Source organism: Drosophila serrata, unplaced genomic scaffold, assembly GCF_035046125.1.
Source record: "Drosophila serrata isolate PLE 108 unplaced genomic scaffold, ASM3504612v1 contig_78, whole genome shotgun sequence".
Classification (NCBI taxonomy): domain Eukaryota; kingdom Metazoa; phylum Arthropoda; class Insecta; order Diptera; family Drosophilidae; genus Drosophila; species Drosophila serrata.
Genome location: NW_028256976.1, coordinates 74,629 through 98,986, shown reverse-complemented (window position 1 = coordinate 98,986; position 24,358 = coordinate 74,629). Strand labels below are relative to the sequence as shown.

At 38.5% G+C, this 24,358-nt stretch overlaps 1 protein-coding gene and 1 pseudogene across 2 annotated transcripts in view; one reads left to right on the top strand and one right to left on the bottom strand.

The window, feature by feature from the left end:
* The window catches only part of beat-Vc (beaten path Vc), a 49,120-nt gene extending 25,466 nt beyond the window's left edge, over positions 1-23,654 (bottom strand). Inside the window, exons 1-2 of the mRNA XM_020957307.2 lie at positions 23,416-23,654; positions 17,076-17,825 (exon numbers count right to left, since the gene is read on the bottom strand). Of these exons, the coding sequence (XP_020812966.2) occupies positions 17,076-17,124 (49 nt within the window). The 5' untranslated portion in view covers positions 17,125-17,825; positions 23,416-23,654. The remainder of the gene's footprint in view (positions 1-17,075; positions 17,826-23,415) is intronic.
* On the top strand, positions 1,494-9,576 carry LOC147644871 (sentrin-specific protease 1 pseudogene; annotated as a pseudogene). The gene has a single exon (XR_015273175.1). The product of XR_015273175.1 is annotated as a sentrin-specific protease 1 pseudogene (transcript).
* Positions 23,655-24,358: the final 704 nt, after the last annotated feature.

Genomic DNA, 24,358 nt, shown 5'->3' with positions numbered 1-24,358 from the left:
CGCAGCGAGAGTGCTTCAAGGAGCTGCCATTGATAAATGGAAAGGATCAACTTTAAGCGGAGACGTGTAACAATGATTTACCAAAGAGGAAAAAAAACACCAAAGAAAAACAAGTGGCCAATACAAAACAAGCATTATGCGGTTGGAAACGATTTGCATTAAATCGGTGAATGTCTTTAAGAGAAATTGTATAAATGTTGGGAGGGTGTAACTCCTTAGAATTTTATAAAAAATGTGAGTATTACTAAAGCATTAGATGAAAAGTATTGGAATTAATTTTTACCTTTAAACCGTTGTTTTATTTATATGTCCTGAATAACTAATATAATACAGTCGAATCCCGATAATTCGTACCCCGCTAAATCGAAAATCGAGATAATTCGTAAAAAATTCTGTCCCCTTGAAAAAAACTCGTTAATTCGTAAAAATTCCATACATTTTGGTCCCCTCGTTAATTCGTAGTATTTGGCGCAACGCAAAGAATATTGAACCTCTTATAAATCGTAATTTTGTTTCGAAACCTCTTATAAATCGTAATGCGATGCGAAATATTTTGTAGTTAAAGCGACGTTAGATTTTGCAGACATCAGAACGGAGAAGAAATTTTATAGAATTTACAAACCAGAGCATTAATTCCTCAACTTAAACATTATTTTTCGACTCATGATGTGCCAAATAGAGTGTGTCACAACCTAATAGGTTTAGAAAACGCAATGGAAAAAATAAAAGAAAAATCACGAAGCAATCAAAAATTACCAATTATTTTAAAGCTTGAATTTTCGTTTTTAATAATTTAATGTTTCTGCTTAATTTTGTTTTTTAATTTTTTGTTTAATTTTCCTTTAATTTGAAAAACGTACAAATGAATGTACATATTTATTATGTTTGTTTAATTTTAATAAAGCTAAATACATATGTAAACATGATGTGAAATGTAAGTACCCCGTTTATTCGACTCTTTCATTTTTGAGCCCCATTAAATAGAAATCTCGATAAATCGAATTCCCGTCTAATTCGTAAAAAAAGTGATCCCCTTGCCATTTCGAATTATCGGGACTCGACTGTAATTTAAAATGCATATCAGATAAATCTTGATAAAAAAAAACATTCAAACCTAATGAGTAAAGCATATAAATTATGAAACACATACCAAAGACAAGCGTTTTATAAATATCGAAATCTAAGGCTCTTCAAAGACTTATTTGTTATAACAACATAATATTAAATTATTCATACATCTAAAAACCAACCCTCCTATATTTAAAGACCTTAATTTTTCATTTATTTTGCCTCACTTAAGACACAACCAAAAAATATTCCGATCAACTAATTGTTTATGAATCAATTTGCAATAGATGGCTCGTTAAACGGAGGGTTAAATTCTTTATGTGGTCATTAACATTGGCTTGATGTGCAGTTTATGGCACCGCAGACGGAAAGCATTTTCCATTCTTTCTTTTCCGTTCTTGCTCCCGCCATATTCCTAATTTTTTTTGTTCTATTTTTCTTTGGCATTACTTTTTTCCTCTTGTTTATCTATACATTGATGTGAAAATGGAAAAACATTAACAGCTAGTTTTTATGAAGCGCACTCAACTATTGCCGAGTAATCCTCGTTGTTATTGATATTATTATCATTATTATGGTTATTTTCGGGTTTTTATGGCCAAAGTTGGCGCTACGTTCGGGGGTCTCGCATAAATGAATTTAATTATTCCGGAATTCCCGGGCGAACGGCAAGCTCCGAATATGATGTGGCGCAATGAGGGAAAGACGAAGGCGGAGGTGGCATTAATATGGATGCCAACCTGTTGCCTAATGGCCTAACAAATCTGGCTGAATAGCGAGAATAATTACAATTACCACGCGGCGTATACGCAACATCCTGGGACTGGGCAAGTGTGAGTGCGTGTGTGTGTTTGCATAAGTTTGAGTGGCTCTCGGTGGCAAAGTCTTGGTGCTGGGAAGTGCCCATGGCATGACGGTCACATTGTTGGCATCAGCCATTGTTGACAGCCAAAGCCGCAGTCACACTTCCCACACAGCAAGTGCAACAACACCAGCAATGCCAACACCACCAACAACAGGGCCCTAAACACTAACACACAAACAAGCCACAACAACAATAACAAACAGTTGTTGACATTTATGCTGGCGAATGTCACATGCCAGGCACGCCCTTCTGCCCACCAGACGAGGTTTAGACCAGGAAGTGCACTCGGAGAAACGTAGAGTCAAGCCTTTAGAAAATGTGTAAAAAATATAGCATACTTATAAGCTGCCTTAAAGCAAACACCGATCTTCGAGCTGATTTCTTAAAATTATTTCTTTAAATAATTTAAAATATATTAAATATTATAAAAATATAAACAATATATTATATTTTAAGTGTTGAGGCCAGGATAGAAACAGCTGCAGAGAGGAACTATGGCAAATGCAGGCCAACGGCAATGCGGGACAATGACTGCGGACTAAGAAGCCAAGGACAGCTTTTAAACTTCCAGGAAATACGTTATAATAATACTACCCGCAATAGGTTTATATTTTATAAAAGCTAACCATTCCGTTTAGAGTCAAACTTTTATTCTTATAACCTATAGATTTAATATATTTTCTTGTACATATATGTACATGTGCATTACTAGAAAACCTGCAAGGCATTACGCTTCAAAACCCACAGTACACATAAATCTGTCCTCGTTGCGAATATAAGGGTGAAATTGTTAGAAAAAAATACCTACTTGTGGCTCAACGCTTAACATAATGCAATCCACCGACAAACTTGCCTGGAACTGCATAAGAACAGGAAAATGTATATAAAAATATGTATATCTATATGTATACATACATATTTCCATACAAACAAACAGGCATTCTTTATGGCGCCCTGGTAAATAAGGGAAATTTCTTTATTATGAACGGAATGTCAACAGTGGAAGCAGCTCACATCGAGAATTCCAGAGCTCTTGAGTGTGAAGCTTTACTAAGTAAAGAAGTGCATTAAGTTAAATTGCATATAGAGAATAATTCAAGTAATAAAACTGTTCATATTTTAAAAGAAATGAATGAAAGGTTAACCAAATAGAGAAACATTCTCTTAGAATTTCCGAAATATCGCATACATAATGTATATCGCACTTTTAAGAATGAAGCTTTAGACCTTAACTAGGGCTGGTCATACTATTTCTTTAGTAACTATGTACAGTACCGAGAACGACAAACACTGCTTGAAAGCAGTGAGGTAGAGCGAAAAAAACATTCTAGAACAATATTTCCTGAGTGCCATTTTAAAAAATACTACTACGTTGTATGACGTAACAAAGCTGTGTTGATGTTTCCCGGCACATTAAAAATTATTTTAAAACAGGCATTTTTCAAATAATGGATCTGGGTATGAACAACAATAAATGGAATCCAAAGGCTCCCAAGGGCATATACAAAATCACCTTATACCCATAAAAAATAATTAACTAATTGTACAAGATAGTGGAAGTCCTGTAATAAACGCTTTTCAACAACTAAGCTACAAAGTTCTCTCAATTTTTCACATTCCTTTTGTCAGTGGTTAAATTCAATCCTGCAATTGCTGTCATACTATCGAGTTAAATAAATGCGAAATGTGACTTAAATCCACCTTTCATCCCCTTTTTGGTTTTATGTAAATCCGTAATAAATATATTAATTTAAGTAATGGGCAGGCCAGAAAGCAGAAGATGAAAGAAAGGTAAATAAATGTATATTAATCGTCTTTTCGCATCTTTGTTGATGTCCACAATTTATGTTGTTTGGAAGCAGTGTGTATACTTCTCAGTTATTAATTCGATTAAGCTTTAGTGTGGTATTTTATACGTTCTTTGCGAACGGTCATACTACCACGAGTCGTCAAAACTACAAATTCGGTGAGCCATTTTTTATTTTCCACTTTCATCGCAGGCCAGCATGTCAAACGACACACCATCTCAGTACAAAGGTCTGGGCAACATGGACTGTGGAATTGCTGACAACATCGACCTTAGCTTTCGGGGAATGCCACGCAGCCCTGAGGACAATCCCCCACTGGCCAAGTATCGTCGTGTGGAAATCAATCCGATCACTCCCACTTTTTGGAGTTGGAACGTGGAAAATCTCCAACAGTCGAACGAAGTGATCGTCATTAGCTCGGATGAGGATGTTCCTGGCAGTCGTCTAATAAGCTTTGTTAAGCAGCGAGGAGAGGTCAGGAGACTTGCGCAAAAGCAGCTACAAAATCGTGGCCATGGAGAATACTTTTATGAGAGGCTAGGTTTCACCAGATCCGATTTCCTAATGGTCGACTTCATTGAAGTGCTTCAAAGAAGGTTTTATGTTCAGCGTGAGAATGTGAGTAAACTGCGCACTGAGCTTAATCGCAGGTAAGTGTCTAGGCCTTATAATCTAGTCACCTGGCTTATATGTTTGTCATATTTCAGAATTGAAGTGCAGGTCAGGGAACGCAAGACCTATGATAGGGCAATGCTTCAGAGGATATTCGAGTTCCAGGTCGCCAGGTGTTCCATTTACCTCATCGAGTCTGTCGAAGAGTTAATGCCGCTGACAGAAAACCATCTGCTGCAATACGACAACTTTATGGCGGGCTTGCCCAATAATATACTTTCCTTCACGTTAAATCAGGCTTTAGAGCACCGCGATATCTTCACTTTGGTCGGCAAGAACTGTCTGAACGAGAAAGTGATAAACTTTTACATGAACCTCCTGATAGAGCGCTCCAAGGAGCGTGAAGGCGAGCTCCCAAAAGTGTATGCAATGAACACATTCTTTCTGAAGCGCCTGACCCTAAGTGGATATGCAGGCGTGAGCCGATGGACGAGAAATTTTGATTTGTTCAGCAAGGACATCATTACGGTGCCGGTGGACTACAATGGAGAGCACTGGTCCATGTCAATTATTCACATGAGGAATAAGACTATTCGTTACTATGACGCCATGGGCCAAGACAACCAGCCCGTACTCGATGCCTTAGAGACGTACCTGCAACAAGAGTCGCTGGACAAATGCCACCAGCCCTTTGATACTAGCGGCTTCAAGATCGAGAGCGTTCCGAATTTGCCCCAATTGACCAATGGCTATGACTCCGGCGTCTTTAGCTGCATGTTGGCCGAGTACATAACGCGCGATGCGAGCATTACCTTTTCTCAGGAGAACATGAAGTATTTTCGAAAGAGAATGATCCTGGAGATTGTCAACGGCAAGCTGTGGGAGTAATTGAGGTAGCATAAGCGCGGCGTTCAAGTGAAATTCACTAGTCCTTCCATTTTTGCTAGATCAAATATGATATGCTGTGTTACAAATATTTTAATTAAATGCGGTCGAATGCTGGCATCGATTTCTTAACCATTACACTTGGACATGGGTTAAATGCTTTGCCATTTCAAGATTAATTTTTCGTCTCTGACACGTTTGGAAATCTTTGGCAGTCAAATCGAAAAGCTCCAAAGTTAACCTCGGACATTTAACAAACACTTAATATAGTTAAAAGCTAATTACTTAAACTGTCAGGCCAACAACTCAACGATGACCATATACCAATACAAAGTCAATTGGCAAATGACACAGTAATTACTTCCAATGTGGTAACATTTTTACAACATGACACGGCCAAGGAGAGTGGGGGATCGGCAAAACATTAACAGGATGTCTGACTGCTGCAGCCAACCGGCCAATTTGCTGCAATCCAATCCAGTTAGCCGGAAAGCTGCTGAGCAATTTGCCCGGCCATTATTCATGGCACATATTGAGACCGGCGAACGGAGACCGGAGGAACGGTTACCAGGGTCCTGGGTCCAGGGTCCTGAGTCCAGAGTCCAGTCGCCGGTCCGGTCAAACGAGCGGCAAAAGTGGCAAATCTTTGTTCACACCTCTGGACGGGAAAGGGAACGGCAAAAGGCACCGATTCGATTCGATTTAGCTTCGGGTCGCATGTGTTTGGTGAGCTATTTTTATGAATTTCTTCGTATGTCCTTTTGGTCAACCTTAAAAGTGTTTTCCTCTACATAAATTTGCTATAAAAACCATTTAAACGGAAACGGTTCAAACATTCAAAGGGGAATCGTTGCCAAGATGTGCACTGTTCAAAAATGTTCTCATAAATATTCATATGGTTATTGTTATTTTATGTCAAATACGGAGTTATAAAACCGAATATTTTGTAGTACTATTAATAGTTATGTGGTTCTTTAAGGGAAAGTAAATACTACTTGGTCAATCCATATTAGTTCTGTTAGATTACCAATTTATTTTTTTTGTAGTGCAAAAAGGGGGACTTGGACTGGGTTCCAGCTTGGACACATGGGTACGCTCTAGTTGTCGTTTGACTTGTGGTCCGGCTCGGTGGACGCTCTGCTGGCCAAATCTAAACTGCTTCAATAAAGCAAATTATCGTTAAAATGCTGCTGCACATAAGAAGATTTACGATTGCTCAGCTCGTTGCTCGTCGTTTGAGTTTTGGTTTTGGGTTAGTTTTTTTTGGTTCACTATTCTTTTTTTCCCTTCTCTTTTTTTTTTGTTTTTTGGCAACACAAACAGGACCCAGGACCAGTAGTTGGGTTACAATGGAGGGGGATTCGATTTTGGGTGCTTGTTTCCCGTTGTACATTTGCGGTTCCCCTTTCGTTTGTTTACTCTGCCGATGCTCTTGATTTTTGTGCTTGAATCCCTGAATTGTTTAGTCGAACCTTTTCTGCTTTTCAGCTTTTCCCTTTTTGCTCTTTTCCCCTCATTTTCTTTTTCCTTTTTTGCTGTTTTGCTTTCCCTCAGTTTTTGGGTCGGTCTTGCATTCGATTTTCCCCAGCAGAAACGAAATGAGCGTATGACCAAAACAAATAACCCACAAAGTGAGTTGTTCAGGGGAAATCCCCAAAGTGCGTAAGTGTGCACTGTACAAAAACGGATTGAAAAAGTCAAATCTTTCAATAAGAACAAAATTGAAAGCTGTGTGAACTCAGGATATATTATTATTTTAATTCAATTTATTATTGATATTAGCTTTCTAAATACACTCTACTCTTTGTGAAAGATTAACAAGAAAGGAAGCTAACTTCGGCACGCCGAAGTTTATATACCCTTGCAGATAGAACTTCTATGAATAGGAATCCATACAATATAAATTAGATATATTTGTGTTAAAAAACAATGAAGTAATACCTGCTTTCATTTCATTCACCTATACATATTATATTTGCAGTTTTACATTCACAGATTTGCATTTTTCCTCGACATCAAACGATCGTTTGTATGGCACCTATATGATATAGTCGATTTTTATGAAATTTGCCACAAAATTTAAAACTTATATAAAATGGCTATACCTCAAATTGGATAAAAATCAGCTGAAAACTAAAAAAGTTATAAATTTAATTGTATTAATTTCTCGATCGTTCCTATGGGAGCTATATGATATAGTAATCCGATTTTCATAAAATTTTACACAAAATTTTAGAATAATATGAAATGGCTATATTTCAAATTTGATTAAATTCTGTTGAAAACTAAAAATATTATCGCCACCGCGATTGTCAGTCTTCCGACAACAGCCACCGCCATTCTCATTCCTCTCAAATTTCTCGATCGTTCCTATGGGAGCTATATTATATATTAGTCCGATTTTCATAAAATTTTACACAAAATTGTAGAATAATATGAAACGGCTATATCTCAAATTTAATGAAAATCTGTTGAAAACTGAAAATGTTATACTTATTAATTGAATTAATTTCTCGATCGTTCCTATGGGAGCTATATGATATAGTAATCCGATTTTCATAAAATTTTACACAAAATTTTAGAATAATATGAAATGGCTATATTTCAAATTTGATTAAATTCTGTTGAAAACTAAAAATATTATCGCCACCGCGATTGTCAGTCTTCCGACAACAGCCACCGCCATTCTCATTCCTCTCAAATTTCTCGATCGTTCCTATGGGAGCTATATGATATATTAGTCCGATTTTCATAAAATTTTACACAAAATTGTAGAATAATATGAAACGGCTATATCTCAAATTTAATGAAAATCTGTTGAAAACTGAAAATGTTATACTTATTAATTGAATTAATTTCTCGATCGTTCCTATGGGAGCTATATGATATAGCCGTCCGATTTTCATAAAATTTTACACAAAATTGTAAAATAATATGAAATGGCTATATCTCAAATTTGATCAAATTCTTTTGAAAACTAAAAATTTTATAATTTTTTTTTGTAAAACTTTTCCGATCATTCCTATGACAGCTATATGATATAGTCGTCCGATCCGGCCCGTTCCGACATATATACGAGTGAGAGTATATAGAAGACTAACTGCAAAGTTTCATTCAGATAGCTTCAAAACTGAGAGATTAGTTTGCGTAGAAACGGACAGACGGACAGACGGACAGACGGACAGACGGACATGGCTAGATCGACTCGGCTGTTGATCCTGATCAACTGCGTTGCAAACTTCTGACTGAAATTATAATACCCTGCAAGGGTATAAAAATTGAAAGAAAGATTTTTGAAAGATTTAAATTGTAGTAGGCTAGGAGAGCCATCTATGTTAAGCCCATCTATGTTAAGCCCTTCTATGTTTAGCCCTTCTATGTTAAGCCTATGCATGTTAAGCCTATATTAAGAGATGTAAAGATCATGTTAAACAGAAGTGAAACATTCGGTTGCGTGGAGTGAAATAAAGAAGCACGAATTAAAACGCTCGGTTTAACCTACTTTGCTTTATTTATTTTTTTTGTGAAAATATCTCTCGTTTTATAAGTTATTTTATTATTTTGTATTTATATTTAAATGTAGACTCTCAACTTTAATAAGTTAAATGGCATTCCCTTAATACGTTAATAATACTTTTTTAATTCCAGTTTCAGCTCCTAGAAAACAAATTTTTAACCTGAAAACAAAAGCAAATAACTCTCCATATAAGGTTAAGTCATTGAATATAAAGAATAATCTTCGAAATATGTACAAACATTTAATTTAATCTGCTTCATGATTAATTTTTTTTTGTATTTTTTCTTTCAGTGTAGTTGTGTAGCTGGCTCCGGTTGGTGTGTGGGTGCATTTTTCGTATTTGTTGATTTGCAGCTCCATGAATGCTTCTACGCTTCTGGCCACAGCTGGTGCGCAAATCGCACACAGTTGGTTATTTGACAATTGATGATAGCATCAAGATTGGGTCGCCAAAATGGCCGGCACACAATCCCACCCCCATTTTTCTGCGTGTGCGAACTAGCGAGGAGCACGTGACCAGTGCGAGTGTCACGGAAACTACGGCAAGGGTCTGGCAATTAGCCTTTGTGAGGGATTCCAAAATGTTAAAGGACCTTAGTTAGGCTCAAATTTTAGAAAACTTTAAATAGTTAAATCAGCATATTTTGGTGGTAGAAATTAAAGGAATAGTAAACAATCTTACTATACAATTGACAAAATTAAATGATGATGAAGATATATACCAGCGAATTAGGAGTAACTGAAAACTGGAGTCATTATTTTAAATAAATTATAAAAACATTACATGTAATAGTTGGATCAATATAAGCACGATCTCCTCCCTACATTTTCAAAGCTTATCTCTCGTTTTATTTTCACATTTGCCACATTAGCATTAACTTTTGTCATTCGCATTTGGGGCTTAGGAGGCCTAAAAGGTTTTTTGTGGCTTCTATTAAAATTGAGGCAATATTGCAATTTAATATTTTCTATTCAACGGAATCGGCCGCAAACCATTTCCTGCCGGAGTTCGGGGTTTGGGGGGGGGGTTGGCATTATTAATGAGTTGGTAAATTTACATAGCGTTTTATGGGCCATGTGGGGCCCAGTTTTTGGCCGTGGTCCAGCTGAAAAGCAGAACGGGCCCTCCTCTCACTTCCGGGTAGCCTCTTGATCGGCGCTAATGAACTTTTTGCCAAGCTGACTCCTGACCCCGCCGCAGCGCTACCTCCCGCCTTTATGCCGCCAAGTGTCGACTTTTCCCATGGCCTGTTATCTGTGTTAATGCATGCGTTTTCTTTGTCTCCTTTATCGGGACTTCCTGTCATTACTCCTGCTATCGTCCCCGTCCCAGCCTCCTGGCTTCCGTGTCCATGCATTACCTTGTCGTCCTTGTCGCTTTGTACCACCCAGCCCCGCCCTTCCGCTTTTGGCCCCGATGTCGTCGCATTTTCGCTCCTTTGCTCAACTGTCCTGGGCCCGCGAGATTACAGCACTTACACTGAGAGGAAAGATCCTAAAACCTTTGCATGAATATCTTTCTTATCAAGCTTAAAATTCAGTTTAATCCTTGAATGTTTCAGAAGCATAAACATGTAATTTTTATCATTTTGTATATTCATATATCGTATAAAAAGAAATGTCTTTTAGAACCGTATTCCCTCAGTGAAACTGTGCCCCCAGTGGCCATCAGCAAGTGCCTCCTGTCCGCCGCACTGCCCATTGCTTAATTTCGATGGCAATTATTTATTTAAACCGCCTGTCCTACCTCCTACCGCCCCTTTTCCCCCTGTTGGCCATTCGAACAAGGCTGGGCTTAATTGTTTGACTTGGCGTCTCTGAAACTATGGGTAGCATTTCCCATTTACCCCCGATTTTCACCCATTTCCCCGCATTTCCACACTTTGCTGGTGCCGCTTTGACAACTCGTTGACCGTAAATTTCCAAGTTTTTCATTAGGCTGCCTGCCAGTCCCAGGCGAGACTTTCCGTTCGGCTTTCTAATCAACTTGGCCGCAGTTTGTCGCGCTTTCCCGCTTTTCCCAGTCCAGCCCAGCCCAGCCTAGCCGCCTTTGTCTCGGCGCGCGGGGAAAACTTTTGCACCTCCCGTTCTGGCATGTTTAATGAAAGCGTTTTCACTGCGATTTCATTTCATTTAGTCGCCTCCTTTGCCGGTCCATGGACTCCATGGGCCTCCTTCATTCATTATGCGCCGCTCAGATTTGTAATTTACACCTGAGGCCAACAAGCAGTTGAACAATGCGAGCCGCGAGGGTCGTTATACAAGTTTGGCCAATCACAAGTTGTTGCAAACAAAACAGGAACGGGAAAGTTTATATTGTACCGAGATGAAATTGGCCAAGAGGGGAATATTTTAGGGATATCACTAACCTAGGTTTGTTCGGTAAGTATTTGTTGTAATGAATTAATCAGACAACGATTATCATTAAATAATTCTATTTAGAGCAAGTTGTGATAAAAACCAAGCTACATATTATTCCTTATTTAATTTAATTTAATTTCTGTAAAAAATGCTACGAACATACTAAGGCAAGGAATGTCCTTCCTTTCTTAAAAAATAAAATTAAATGTATAAAAATCAAAAACTCAATAAAAGAAGTCTTTGGCTTTCATTCAATCGTTCTTAAATATTCATTTGTTAAAAAAAGGCACAGTTTAAACATTTTCTAAATCCCTTGAACACACTCTATAAATTTAAGATCTACAATAAAAGTCTTAAGGAAAAATTAAATAGCCAGCTTAAGAGCTTAAAACATCCCTTACCCACATCATAACATTTGAAAAGATATGAAATAAATGTCCAAGAAAGGAAACATTAAAGCAGAAGCTTGAAAAGAAGAAGAATTAGTAAAAATTAGAATATATATAAATAATTTTAATAAAATATTTTTGCGTTTGTTTAAAACGTTTTCTTGTTTTAGGAAACAAGTAAGAATTCGATTTCTTTGCATTAGATATTTGATATTTGAAGCACTTGAATGGTATAAATAAAATAGCCAGCTTAAAAGCTTAAAAACCCGGCTATCCATCCAACGATAAAGCCATCCTAATTCCCGGCAACCCGCTTTTCCTCGCTTTTCCGGGACTAGGCCAAAATGTGAAATGCGAAATGGCTGCTGGCTGCAATTACGGGGGTGCGACCAGGAAGAAGAAGGTATGGTGCCAGGGACAGGGACAGGGGCAGCACTGTTTCCGTTTCCTGCAGCAACTGCAGCAACTGCTGTAAAATGTTTATGATGCTTTTATGGCAGCTCCCCTAGCCGGGGGAAAAGGGGTTTATAAAGGGGTACCCAAAGAATTAACAATATGAGTCTGAATTATAAATATATGTATGTTACATGCAAAGGCTGGGCAAGTGCAGAGACCGAGTGCTAAGTGGCTTATTACGATTATAGTTATTGTGCCCATTGTACTTGGTGCAATTGAAAGTAATTTGCTTGTTTACACGCCACGAGAGAGAGAGAGAGAGAGAGAGTTGGGCAACGCCAACGAAAGATTTTTGCTGAAATTGACGTCACCAGGTACCAAATCCATCATACGCCACGTGGCCCAAGGTCGACGCTTTGTTCCCTTATTTAAATTTCAAATAGACCACCCGCCCTGCCTCACGTTCATCCGGCCACTTTTTCACTTGTGCATAATCTTTAATTTAAACAAATGCCGAAAGCCAGAAATAAAGCCCAACGAGAATCTGCACCCAAGCCGAAAACTAAAAATGGACGTGTCGTGCGAGCCAAATAAGCCACAAAAAATAGAAGCAAAAATGTTGTATATAATATAAAATAAAACGTTGGGATATGGCCAAAACGGTTGGGGTTTAAAAGCAGAGCGGAAACTGTCGTCGAATGGACGTGGTGGAGGGTAGAGTGCGGGATCCAACCCTATATAGCAGCTCCTCTTTAAAAGCGGTCTGGCTTATCTGAGCTGCGGGGTATTAAAGCGTTTACCTTGGGACTGAGTAGGAGTTTATCAAATGAATAAATTGTGGCTCTAAATTACAATTTCTGGGAAAACTTTTAGGACTTGCTACGCAAAAATCAATAAATTCTTGCCTTTTCAAACTTTTAGTTAATTAGAGCTTAGGGATTTTTAAAAGACAGCTAAGTTCTCTTCTTTGAAGTTCCATAAAACTAGCCTGTTTGAGGCTGAACTAAACCATAACAATTTAATTTAAGATCTCAGTTAATTTTAAAGACTTAAGAGCATCTCCTAGTCGACTTGCCCCGCAAAATGTACTTATTTGTTTGGGGCTAGACTCGTGCTCGTGCAGTATTTTCGCAAATTCCATCAAAGCCGCTGCGGCTTTGGACCTTGCTGTTGGCCACTGCTCCCCAGAGCCTTTTGGCCAATGTTGCTGCGATGTTGCTGCTGTTGCAGTGGCACGTAAGGAATTGACCGGGAAATGGTAGGGAAGTGGGTGAGTGCTGCGACACATAAAGTGCTTCCTGCGAAATGTGCGGCACGCGTTGAATTCTGTTTTCGCCCTAAACTGCAGAAAAGCTTTAAGTCTAGGAATTCTATATAATGAGTACTTAAATGTCTGCATTTAAATTTCTGACGAAGGATAATAGTTAGAGTCATTGTCCTGGCTACATTTTAAGTTAAGAAAGTTATATTATTCTCTATGTTTTGGAGTATATTTGAAAATGCATGCAACAAAGAGTAATTAAATAGCTTTGAAATCTTTGTCTTGTGTGTCAACTCTTGACCTGGTTAATGCCAATGATATTCTGCCATTTCTTGGCCTCAGTTTCAGTTTAGATTTTTAAGATTTCTCCCTTTCTATCTGAAAGCTGTGGGTTTTGTTAGAAATTTATTTATCAACGCTTTTTGTATTTCTGCTGTGGCTTGCTGGCCGGGCCGTTGGGCTTTTTGTTTATTTTCATACACTTCCTCATTTTTAATTTATGACAATGGGACCCGGCTATTGTGAGGGCCACGCCCATCCCAGTCGCTAGTCGCCACCGCCCATGGCCGTCCTGCAGTGTTATTGTAACTGATGCTCTTATAAATGGCCTCTGCCCCGTCAGACAGAATTTCGTTTGTCGCTTTTATCGCCGAAAACCGGAAAGTGGCGGCGGATGGCGGGAAACTGGGTGGCAGGACAGAGGGGAGTGGTGGTGGTGTTTTCAGTGGGGCACACGTACACTTTGTATTTCCGTTGGCCCACCCATTGTCCTTGACAGTTTCATTATGACAGCTGGCGGGAGTCGCCTTCCACACCCAGTTTCCCTGATTTTGGTTTTGTTTAGTTCCGCATTTGTGCTATTAAAGTGTCATCTTGTTGCTGCTGCTACTGCTGCTGCTTTTGCTTTTTGGTCTAAAACAATGGCCAAGTGTTGGCATTATTATTATTATTATTATGATTATCATTATCATCAAACGCGCTTCCTCTTCCGCCGCACAATGCGCAAAGATAATGGTCGAAAGACAAGCGGACCAGATAAAATGCTCCCATTCATGCTCTTGACTGATTTTTAGTTAATTTCATTGGCTTTGTGTTTCAGGATAAGGAAAAATAAGTAGGGGACTTTATTGCGCAATCAACTGCTAATTGCAGGAGTCTTTTCTCAAGATTTAAGATCGGGTGTCCTAGCTTTTATAAATATGTATCTATTGAAATTTAAAATAAAAAGTTTAAGCCGCAACCTCAAGCAAATAAATAACCATTAAATTCGATTAAACTAATGCAATAATTCATGTTTTGGTTTTTGAAAAATGTTGTCAAATAAACTTATTTTATTCTGTAAAAGATACAGACTAAAGTTTTAAATCTCAATAAATCTCCTGCAAAAAATAGATTACTGTTGTATCTTGTATCTTTAATACTGTACATTTAATGCTTTTAATAACCTTGTTGGCTTCATAATTAAGTCTGAATAATCCCAGTTGCTCCTTAACACTGCCCTTAGCGAGATGATGAATTTGCTGGGGCTGCCAAGTGAAAATCTGAAACTGCACAAATATTTAATTGAAAATAATTTACGCCCCCAGCCGCGAAATTTGACGGCCGTGTCTGGGTCCGGTGAATTCGCAATATTACGAGCAGTCAGACATTTGCGCATTTCTGGGATTCTGGCAGGAATCTGGCCGTGCGAGAATTAAAAGCGAGCAGGCCGCTCGGGATTTATGACTGCAGCCGGGCCTTTCCCGCTCCTTTTGGCTCGGTGGCCGGGGCGTACATAAATATGCAATTATTTTGCATTTTCCGCTCTCGCGCTCGATATTTATTTTTATTTTTATTTATTCGCAGATGGCGTTGGCTGCGGCGCTGCGGTCTCACGCACATTTCGCCATGTTTATGGCAATCGAGAGACGACTCCTCAACCCTCCAGTTGCAAGTTGCGAGTTGCGAGTTGCGAGCTTCGACTTTCAGCAAATTGACTTTTACACAAAGATGCGGGTGCCGAGCGCACACACTCGATGCTCTGCTTTATGCGACATATTTATTTGTTGATTCATATATTTACTCGTATTTATGTGCATAATTTGCATTTGACATATATTTTTATTGAGCCAAGAGGAATCAAAATACTTTATTCGACATGCAAATATTTTGATATTGGTTCCCGGGTGCAGACACAGCGTATTGGGCCATATAATCACCAGCAAAAAAAATCTCTTTGCATTTGGCTTATTTAATGCCATTAATATTCGTTATATTATGCTTAATCCAAGGCAAAGTTGACTGAAAAAAAATGTATTGTATATAAAATTCTATGATGGAGCAATAGATATTTTTACCCCTTGTGAAATATAATTTTCAAATGGTAATTAACAAGCTTCTAGTTTCGTCTAAATTTGATTTTCTTTTTTGAAAATAACAATTATTTCCCTAAAACTGCATAGTTGTCAATAAATTGTCATTTTTGATTTGGTGAAGCAAAACCGAATGGAAATTCTTTGTACATTTTGCCTGAAGATTATCTTGCAATTTAATCGGAATGTTTCAGATAAATATTTCGATTGGATATCAATCTATCTCTCCTTCTGACCCTTTGCTCTGTTTTTTTTTTTTTTATTTTGTTACCAAAAACTTCAAAGCCAAATGTGAATATCCTGAGTGCACATCACACACACCCACACATGTGTACTATTTGGACGAATATGCTTGACAAAATTCCGTAATTTACATGCTGAAAATTTGCCGGTCTGTCTATATCCTTTTTTTTTGTTTTACAACCATTTTTATTGAATCTTTTTGCGGAGTGTGGATGCGAGTCAGTGAGTCAGTGAGTGAGTGAGTGAATGAATGAGTGTTTTAACAAATTGAAATGCATTGTGAGTGCCGTCGAGGGTTCTCCCATAGTGTAATTTGTGTGCAGCTTTGGTTATTACTCGTGCTTATTGTTGTTGCCGGCAGCCTTTTGTGGCATCGATAAGCCCCTGGCATATCGCATTTTATTTGCCAGCCAGGCGGCAAAGCTGCAAGAAAAATGTTTGTTCATTTAAGATAAATTTATTGTTGTTGTCGATGCAAATTGCAACATTTATTGAATTGTTGCTGGTGTTATTATGACTGCCAGGGGCGATTCCGCGCTCGTAAATAGTTGTGCAAATAAATTGCGAGCGCAAATAAATCGCAGCTCGCAGGCGATAGCCAAGCGTTTATGACACTTTTGGGTAGAAGCTGGTAGGGACTGGTGGAGACTCGTTGGGTTTATCGTTAATCGGGTTCATAAATTTCGGGTAACTATTTGATCTGCACGTTGCGAAAATCTCACAATTGTGGGTTTCAACTGGGAGTAAATTTAAGGTAAGTCTTTCAGGTAACAACATTTGAAAGAAAAGTTGAAAACTATTTGTTTTTAAACTCTTAATTGGAGGAGGATCGAGGAGATATTAAATATTTTGAACTAAAACAATTTCTTAAAATTCATTGTATATCGATCAAAAGTCGGACACGATAAAACTTAAATTCATATCTTAAGTATCGTAAACTTTATTACCTCGATATCAATATTTAAATATCGAAAAATATGGCACAGAAATAATAAATGTATAGAAAAATGTGATGCGATAAAGCATACAAAATATAGATATTGCAATGCTAAATTATCGAATGAGATATCGGTCTAAGCTGTATCTTTAAATGTGTGTTTAGTGTCAATTCTTTAAAAACGTTAACTTAATTGATGTATTACTATTACAAGAAAGTGTGTATTATAAACTTCAGTAATATTATTATTTGTTATATATGAAAAAAACCCTTATATGGTATATTCTCGTTTTGGTAATAATATAAATGGTAAGTTAAATACCCCGAAAACTATACACAAATGTATACAGAAATGCAAAGATTTTCCCATGAGTGTACTCACCATGGAGCGTAGCCAGCAGCAGGACTCCAAGCAGGCGCAGCAGGCTCATCTTCAAATCCTTTCCAATTTACTCCTCCTAATTTACTTGTAATCCAGCGCCGAGCTGCTAGTCTAATGCCTTTCCCAGGGCTGTGAAATGAGACTGGGATTGAGTCGTTGCCGGAAACGCGTTTACATTGCCGCGATAAGAAGCGGAAGTACTCGGCTCAAGGAGGCGGGAGCAGCAGCAGCAGCAGCTGGAGCAGTGGCAGGAAGTCGTGTGGCAGGAGCTGGCTCCGACTCTGATTTGGAATCGCAGTCGCACTCGGATTCGGGTTGGGAATCTTTAGCGCAGGAAGCACTGCCCCCGTTGGCTGCCAGTTTGCTGGGCTTTTAATGAGGCGCACCACCCGCTGGGTGTCGTTCCCGTTGATTTTCCCTGCTGGTTTTCCTTTGTCTTGCCGGGGAATCCTGGTTTCATTGCTCGCCGTCGCTCAGTTAGCTGATGATATTTATGGCCACGTTAGTTGCCCCTCCTGGCTGGTTGCATTTTATTGGGCCAATTAACGCCGCGGCTGCACTTTCACTGCTGTTGGAAATTGCGCGCCTTTAAGGAGTTTGCATATTAAACCCGCTGGCACTTGGAACATGCATCATCTCCTGGCTGAGAGACTTTTGCTAGCTTACATGCATGAAATCCACGCTAAAGATTTATCGTTTTTGGTCTCTTCTCCGCAACTCGTGTTGTTGTTTTATGGCTTTATGGTTGCACTGTGAAATATAAAGGGGTACCAAACATTACAATTAAATTTTAATTAAATATGTAAGCATGTTTCTAAGGTAATTGTTTGTGAACTTCTTGGCATATTCCTTAGCAATTAATGTTTTTTTAATCATTATTTTAATGTCCCTGTAATTTCTCCTTGTGTACACTGTTGCGTTCTCGGAATTTAGCGTCTGTCTCGACGTTGCCCGACATTCAGACGCTGGCTTTGGGCTGTTTTAGCCTTGGCTTAAAGTCGAGACGAGATATGCGGAGAAGGGTTCCCAGGGTTCCGTATCCCAGAATCCCAGCACCCAGATCCCCAGTTACCGTGACACCCGTGACCCATGTGGCGTATACGTCATGCGGATTGTCCTTTGTGCCATGTGAGCGACCACAAAGTGAGCAAATGCAAGCGGAAGGATAAATCTCAGAGTATGTGACAATTTAAGGGTGATTCACACAGTTGTCTTGGGATTTATAATATATAAATGAGAGGAATTTAATAGAATCGATAGTTATTTAATTCAAGTATTTATTTATAGATCACTTTGATCCAAATCAACCGCTAGCAATAGCTCTTAGTCTGAGTCTTGAGCCTTGAATGGACCCAGTTGCTATATTATCGCTCCGTTTTGTGTCAGACTCTCAGCACATTCATCTTGAGCCGTCTCATCGCTTTGGCTCCAGCACACAGGAATGCCAGCGATTCAAAACTCAATCTGTAATACACTGCTGGCTACTTGGCTCCATGGTCTTGGACTCTGTCTGCCTGCGCTGCTTTCCCATGTCACTTTTGGCCTGGCACCGAGGCGCACGCCAAACGTCTGACAAATCGACAGTTGAACGCTGCAGGCCCAGCCAAAGGAACCCAAGGACCAGGTTCGGGCCTCCCACTCCCCATTTCCATCCTGAGCGGACCAAATCAAATTGGCCGCCAAATGTTGGCTGGCGTCAAAAGTCATCCATCAAGGACGTGGAGCAGGAGCAGGTCACCAGCAGAGCAGGAGTGGGACACAGGATGGGGCGCATTCAACTTTGCATGAAATTGGCTGTGTTTAAGCCAACGACAATGGCAACAATGCCAGCTTAGAGTTGGACTTAGTCTAGCACACTGCGATAAATCGAAATGATAAAAAAGAGTATTGGTAACTTAAAAATACGTCTAATATTATAATTTCTAATGCAGAGTTTACGGGAGCCACTTAAGAGCTTTGCTTAATTTTTAACTAAAGGTTTTTTTTTGGGTTATAGCATAAGAAGGAACATAAGAATAAGAAAGGTTTCACGCCAAAATTAATATGATATTCCTCTTAAGTTCTATTAATATTCAAATAAATAAGAGTATTAGCCATATCCAGAATTCGTCCCTATATTTTTGCAAATATTTTTGTATACAAGCACATAATTTATTTCCAGTGTAACGCCTTCTACGATGGTGTGAGCCAAGTTTGCTTAGAAAGTCGGAGTATGAGATCCACCACTTGAGACTTAATAAACTGAGCCCGCCGGGGAGCACGAGCCGAGAAAAAAAGCACCGAAAATGTATGTAAATAAATAAACGCTTAACTCTTTTCAAAGCCAAGTTCGTGGGGCGAAAAAACACAGTAAATATGTATATAAGTATATAGGAAGCAGCAACGAGTTTTGTGCATTATTTTGCCTAAGTCCCCCGCGGCATTATCATCAATTCATCATCCAAGGGAGGCGTAATGGGGGGCGTGGCAAGGGAGGAGGTCTAAAGAATAAGGGATGAGGCCGTTTAGCTGCTTGTGATACGGTTCTGTTTATTTAATTTCGACAGCAAAAAAAGAACAAGTTACTCAGTCGGACCGAGTCTATAGTATGTGTAAGCAGTACGGTGAAGACTGAGTACAGTGAAACAATGCAAAAAATAACAACGATTAAATTTGCTGATAAAGATTTTGATTTGCTTTCTTAATGTTGATTTACTTATTTCGATTTATTTTTAGTTTAAATTTTCTTTTGTTCTAAAGTAATTACATTTTAAATGTTTTCATTTGGTCCATATAACATATATTTTGTATTTATTTGCACATATTATAGTAAAACATTATTTTTAATTGTTTTCTTTAAAGAAAATGCACTGTTATATGTGTAAATTATAGTGTGTGTGTGTTCGTGTCAGCCATTGCGGCTGTGGCAGCGTCACCAACATAGCCACAACTAACGCCAGCGGCTACGACTGTGTGAGAGTGTTGGTTGTACACTGTAAGAAAATATATATAATATTTGGCACTATATATTCTTTGAAATTTGTATATTTAAATAATCGGATTTGGTAGACTTCCTAGGACATCAAAGAGATATACAATAACAGCTAAATGTAGCTTTCTATATATTTATGAACCCCTTGAGTTTTCCCCCAGTGCATCTAAGTGTGTGTGCTCTTTTTATATTCTACTTTTGCTGTTGCCTTTGCTTTTGCTGCTTTTGCTGCTGCTGCTGCGGCTTTCTATGGCCAAACAACAGGCGAGCTAACAGCAGCACATGAGTCAAATAAATTACCCCAGCATTGTTGTTGGCAAATTTTTGATGGTTTAATTTTGTGGAAAATAAGTTAAGCCGCTGCTGCGGCGGCCATATAACACACACTCACACACAGAGTACAGCACACCAGTAACACACACACACGCACACAAACATGAGCACATCGAGAGCGGGCCAGAAATTGTTGCCTACTTTGCTGCGCCGCGTATACGCAATAAAATAAACGCGTCGCAGTTACATTTCCGGCTCGACTCAGACCAAAAAATAAAACAGTATGGAATGGCGGCGGCTCAACTCGGCTTCTCGGCACATTTTATGCCGCATTGCCATTTTTATTTATTTATTTTTATTTGTATTTGCCTTTGGCTGCCGCTGCTGTGCGCCCTTTATTCATTCATTTATAAATTATTAATGCAAAACACTCGTCCTCCGACTTGCCTCTTGAAATTCTGAGAGCAAAGTGTGCGTGTGTGCATTGTTTGCCTAAAAAATGTATGAGTTAATGAGTTTTTCTCTGGCAAAATAAATTAGCCAAATGCTTGAAAATCTCCACGATTCGGCCTTACAAAAAGCCAAGGCAACCGGAGCTCAAGTGAAGCTAAAGTGAGTGGAAATCATCCGCATATCTGCTGTTCCTTGAGCGCCATTTCAAGGATATATTTGGACCAGCTAGCCACTTTTTTCCTCTCGTTTTTTAATGTTCTTTCTCATGCATGGAAGCTGCCTTTATATTTGCTCCTTTTTTATTTTTGTCAAGCTCGTGCGACGGCTGTTTTGAATTGAGCCACATCATCATCATCCACTTTGTCATCGTCATCGCCACAGCCATCATCATCGTCATCATCATCTGAGCCTGATGGCTGACATTGTCAAAAGGGTTTAAGTGGCTACACTTGAACCAGGAGAATCAGCAGCAGCAGCAGCAGTTCAACTCCTCATCCCCTATCTCTAGACAAATATGAGAGCTACGGTGGAGTGGGACAAGATTCGGGGGGGGGAGGGATGGAAGGTAGGAATGGGGCATGGGGCGTGACAAGAAACTTCTCCCCGTTGCCAGCGAGCAAGTTTAAAGCATGGCGAGTCCTTGGGCAGAGCAAAAGCGAAACGAGCAATAGGATGAAAATTTAATGTGATATTGATTTCGATACTCCATAAATAATATTCAACGCAAAAATGGTGAGCCAAGTCCAGCATTTGAGGTTGTGGATGAAGCATAAATTTTATTCTTTAACATTTTCCTAGGAATTTAATTGCTTGGAAGAAGAAAATTGTAGTATTTTAAAATTGCAGAACTTGGTCTTAAATTCAGTGACTGTAAATAGCTTCAGTAAGAAGTTTGTCTTAAATATATTAAATAACAAATAAAACGAAAATTTCAAGCTCTATGTAAAAAATATAATATTATGAAAGTTTACGGAATATTTGCTATTTATTTAACTCTAGAATTATTAGCTCCAGTTCAAGTATTGAATTTGTCATAACATTTACAGAACAAAAAGCACAAGGATCTAATATTACATATTTCCGACAAAAAACTGTTATTTCATTTAAATATAACATAGGCATTATATATCCTTGTTCAGGTGTAGCCTTGATTTAATATAAAATGTGAATAACATAAAGTGACTTTTTAGTAATATGAACCAGGTTCTAGTTTCATTTGTACAAATGTTTGATGTACCGAAAAATTTAATCATTTTACTTTACCCAACTCTATACTATTGCCTTCCACTTAATTTTTAGAAATTTTAGTCTCAAGTACTTCTCCATCCCTTTAATATCACAATCCACTCTTCACTTCGCTCCTGATGAAGTCCCCTTTTGAGTGGTTCACTTATCCACCATTATCCAAACCGACAATTAAGCCCGCCCATCGTGAACCTCCTGGAAATCACGCTTTTCGAACCTCCAAAAAATCGACGACAATAAACATTTAATTACCGACCATTGTGCCGTGTTCTGCACGGTAATTTGTCAAAGGGTCTAATTAAAAACTTGTAAACGCCTCGGAAAATACGAGAGTCTTGTCAGGGATCGATACGATGGAGAATAATAAAAAAAGAAGGAAATAAAAGCCAGGCGCATTTAAAACGGGGAAATGTTTTGTCGGAAGCTGATTGGAGCATTTTGAAAATACGCAATTCACCTTCGTCATTGTCATGTTAATTAATTTGCCGACACTCGAGAAGACAAGTGAACACGGCCGCTCAGAAAGGAATAAATAAATACAAAAAATAAATGTGAAAGGCGGCCAAAACTGTCAGAAGCATTCAATGCGAGGGTTAAGCCCACCTCCGTCCTCAACACTTGTTAAGACTTTTCGATGGGCATCGATTTCGATTCTCATTCAAGCATTCAATGGCACTGGGATTAAATTTTGACCAGGATTTATGAGTCTTGAATTTTTATCAAAATTATATTAATTATTAAGCATTTCTATTTTTTCATTATTTTGAAGAAATACTAAACATTAGATTTATATGCTGCTCAGGGTTTAAAAATAGCAGAAGGCACTTTATTTTAATTGGGTCAGCATTCGAAATAACATGTCCTTGACTCACACTCAGAACTAGTAAAACTGTGTGTACAAAATACACGACACAGGGAAAAATTGACGAATAAAATATGAAACATAGGGATTTTTAATTACTTATTGTATTATTTTGTATTGTAATAACCTTGTTTAAAAAAGCACATTAAGTAATTCAGATTAATGTTTAAAGATTTAATGATGTGTTAAATAAATAAGTGATAATAATACATGGTACTATTGTTATTGCAATAACTTTAACACAAGAATAGGTTTGAGATCTCAGTAAAAATTAAAAGAAAACACAGTTTATCCATTAAAAAATTTTAAAATAAAATTTCATGAAGAAGATCTGTTTTAATAAGGAATATTTTGCATAATTTCCCCACTTTCGCTTATTTTCGCTCAGTGCACACAACAACAATAATAACAAACAACAACAACAGAGTAAGAGCCAGGCTGGCCACAGTTCAATGCCTTTGGCATGGTTCATTGCAGATGGTAAAACCGGCAGCCGGCAAACGAAACAAAATGGGGAAAAAGGCCGAAACACTCACACACATTTGGACCACTCGATATATATATTTTTTGTGTTGCGTCCCGATGTTTCACAGCGAGAGCCCGCACAAAATGTTTCGTCTTTTTTGGCGATTTGATTACTTGGCCGCGTTACGTATACGCCGCGTGTGTGTCGCGCGCTGAAAACCCCTGCACGCACAGCAGGCCTTTCGAGACTGAAGCACCGATGTTGCGGCGATGCTGCGATGCTGCCGGCTGCGATTCCTGGCTTCGATTCGCTTCGGAGCAGAGCAGCGGCCGCGGCAGCAGCAGCGCTGATGTCATGAGCATAGGTCCTTCGTCCTTCGTCCTTCGCAGAACGAAGAAGTAAGCTGAGGGGCCATATAGTGAGTCTAACATATTGTCGCAGGCCAGCATTCTGATGGTGTTCTGATGCTGACGAAATCAAGGACGAAGTTAAGGACTTCGTGAAGGAATCAAGAGTGGCGGTCGCTCTTCTGTCGCTCTGTCGCCGGTGGCTCTCTTAGGCGCATTGCTCGTTTCTGGGTCACTTCGACCAGTTTAAATTGAAGTTTTAATGGTATTATTAAACTTTAAAATTATTATAATTATTTTTAAAAATTTTATTTAGAGAAATGCACATTATATTACTAGTTTCTGTATTTATTATAATTTTTAATTCAGTTTTTCTAACATAGCTACTCTGCTCTGTTAAGCAGCTGTTAAACTTATGAGTGTTAGGCGACTGCTAAGCAAAAGTCTCCAAAATGTTAGAATACTTAACAGCAGTATAACAGTGATGGTGTTGGATGACAGGGATAGCTTACAGAGACTGTTAAACAAATAACAGAGTACTGTTAATGTTATACTTTTTTTAAAACTTGGAAGAAAATAACTTAAATATGCACAAAATAAATGTTTTTTCTCACTCATTGTAGGACTTTTTGATTTAAGGTAAGCATTAAGCATACTTTCAAATTA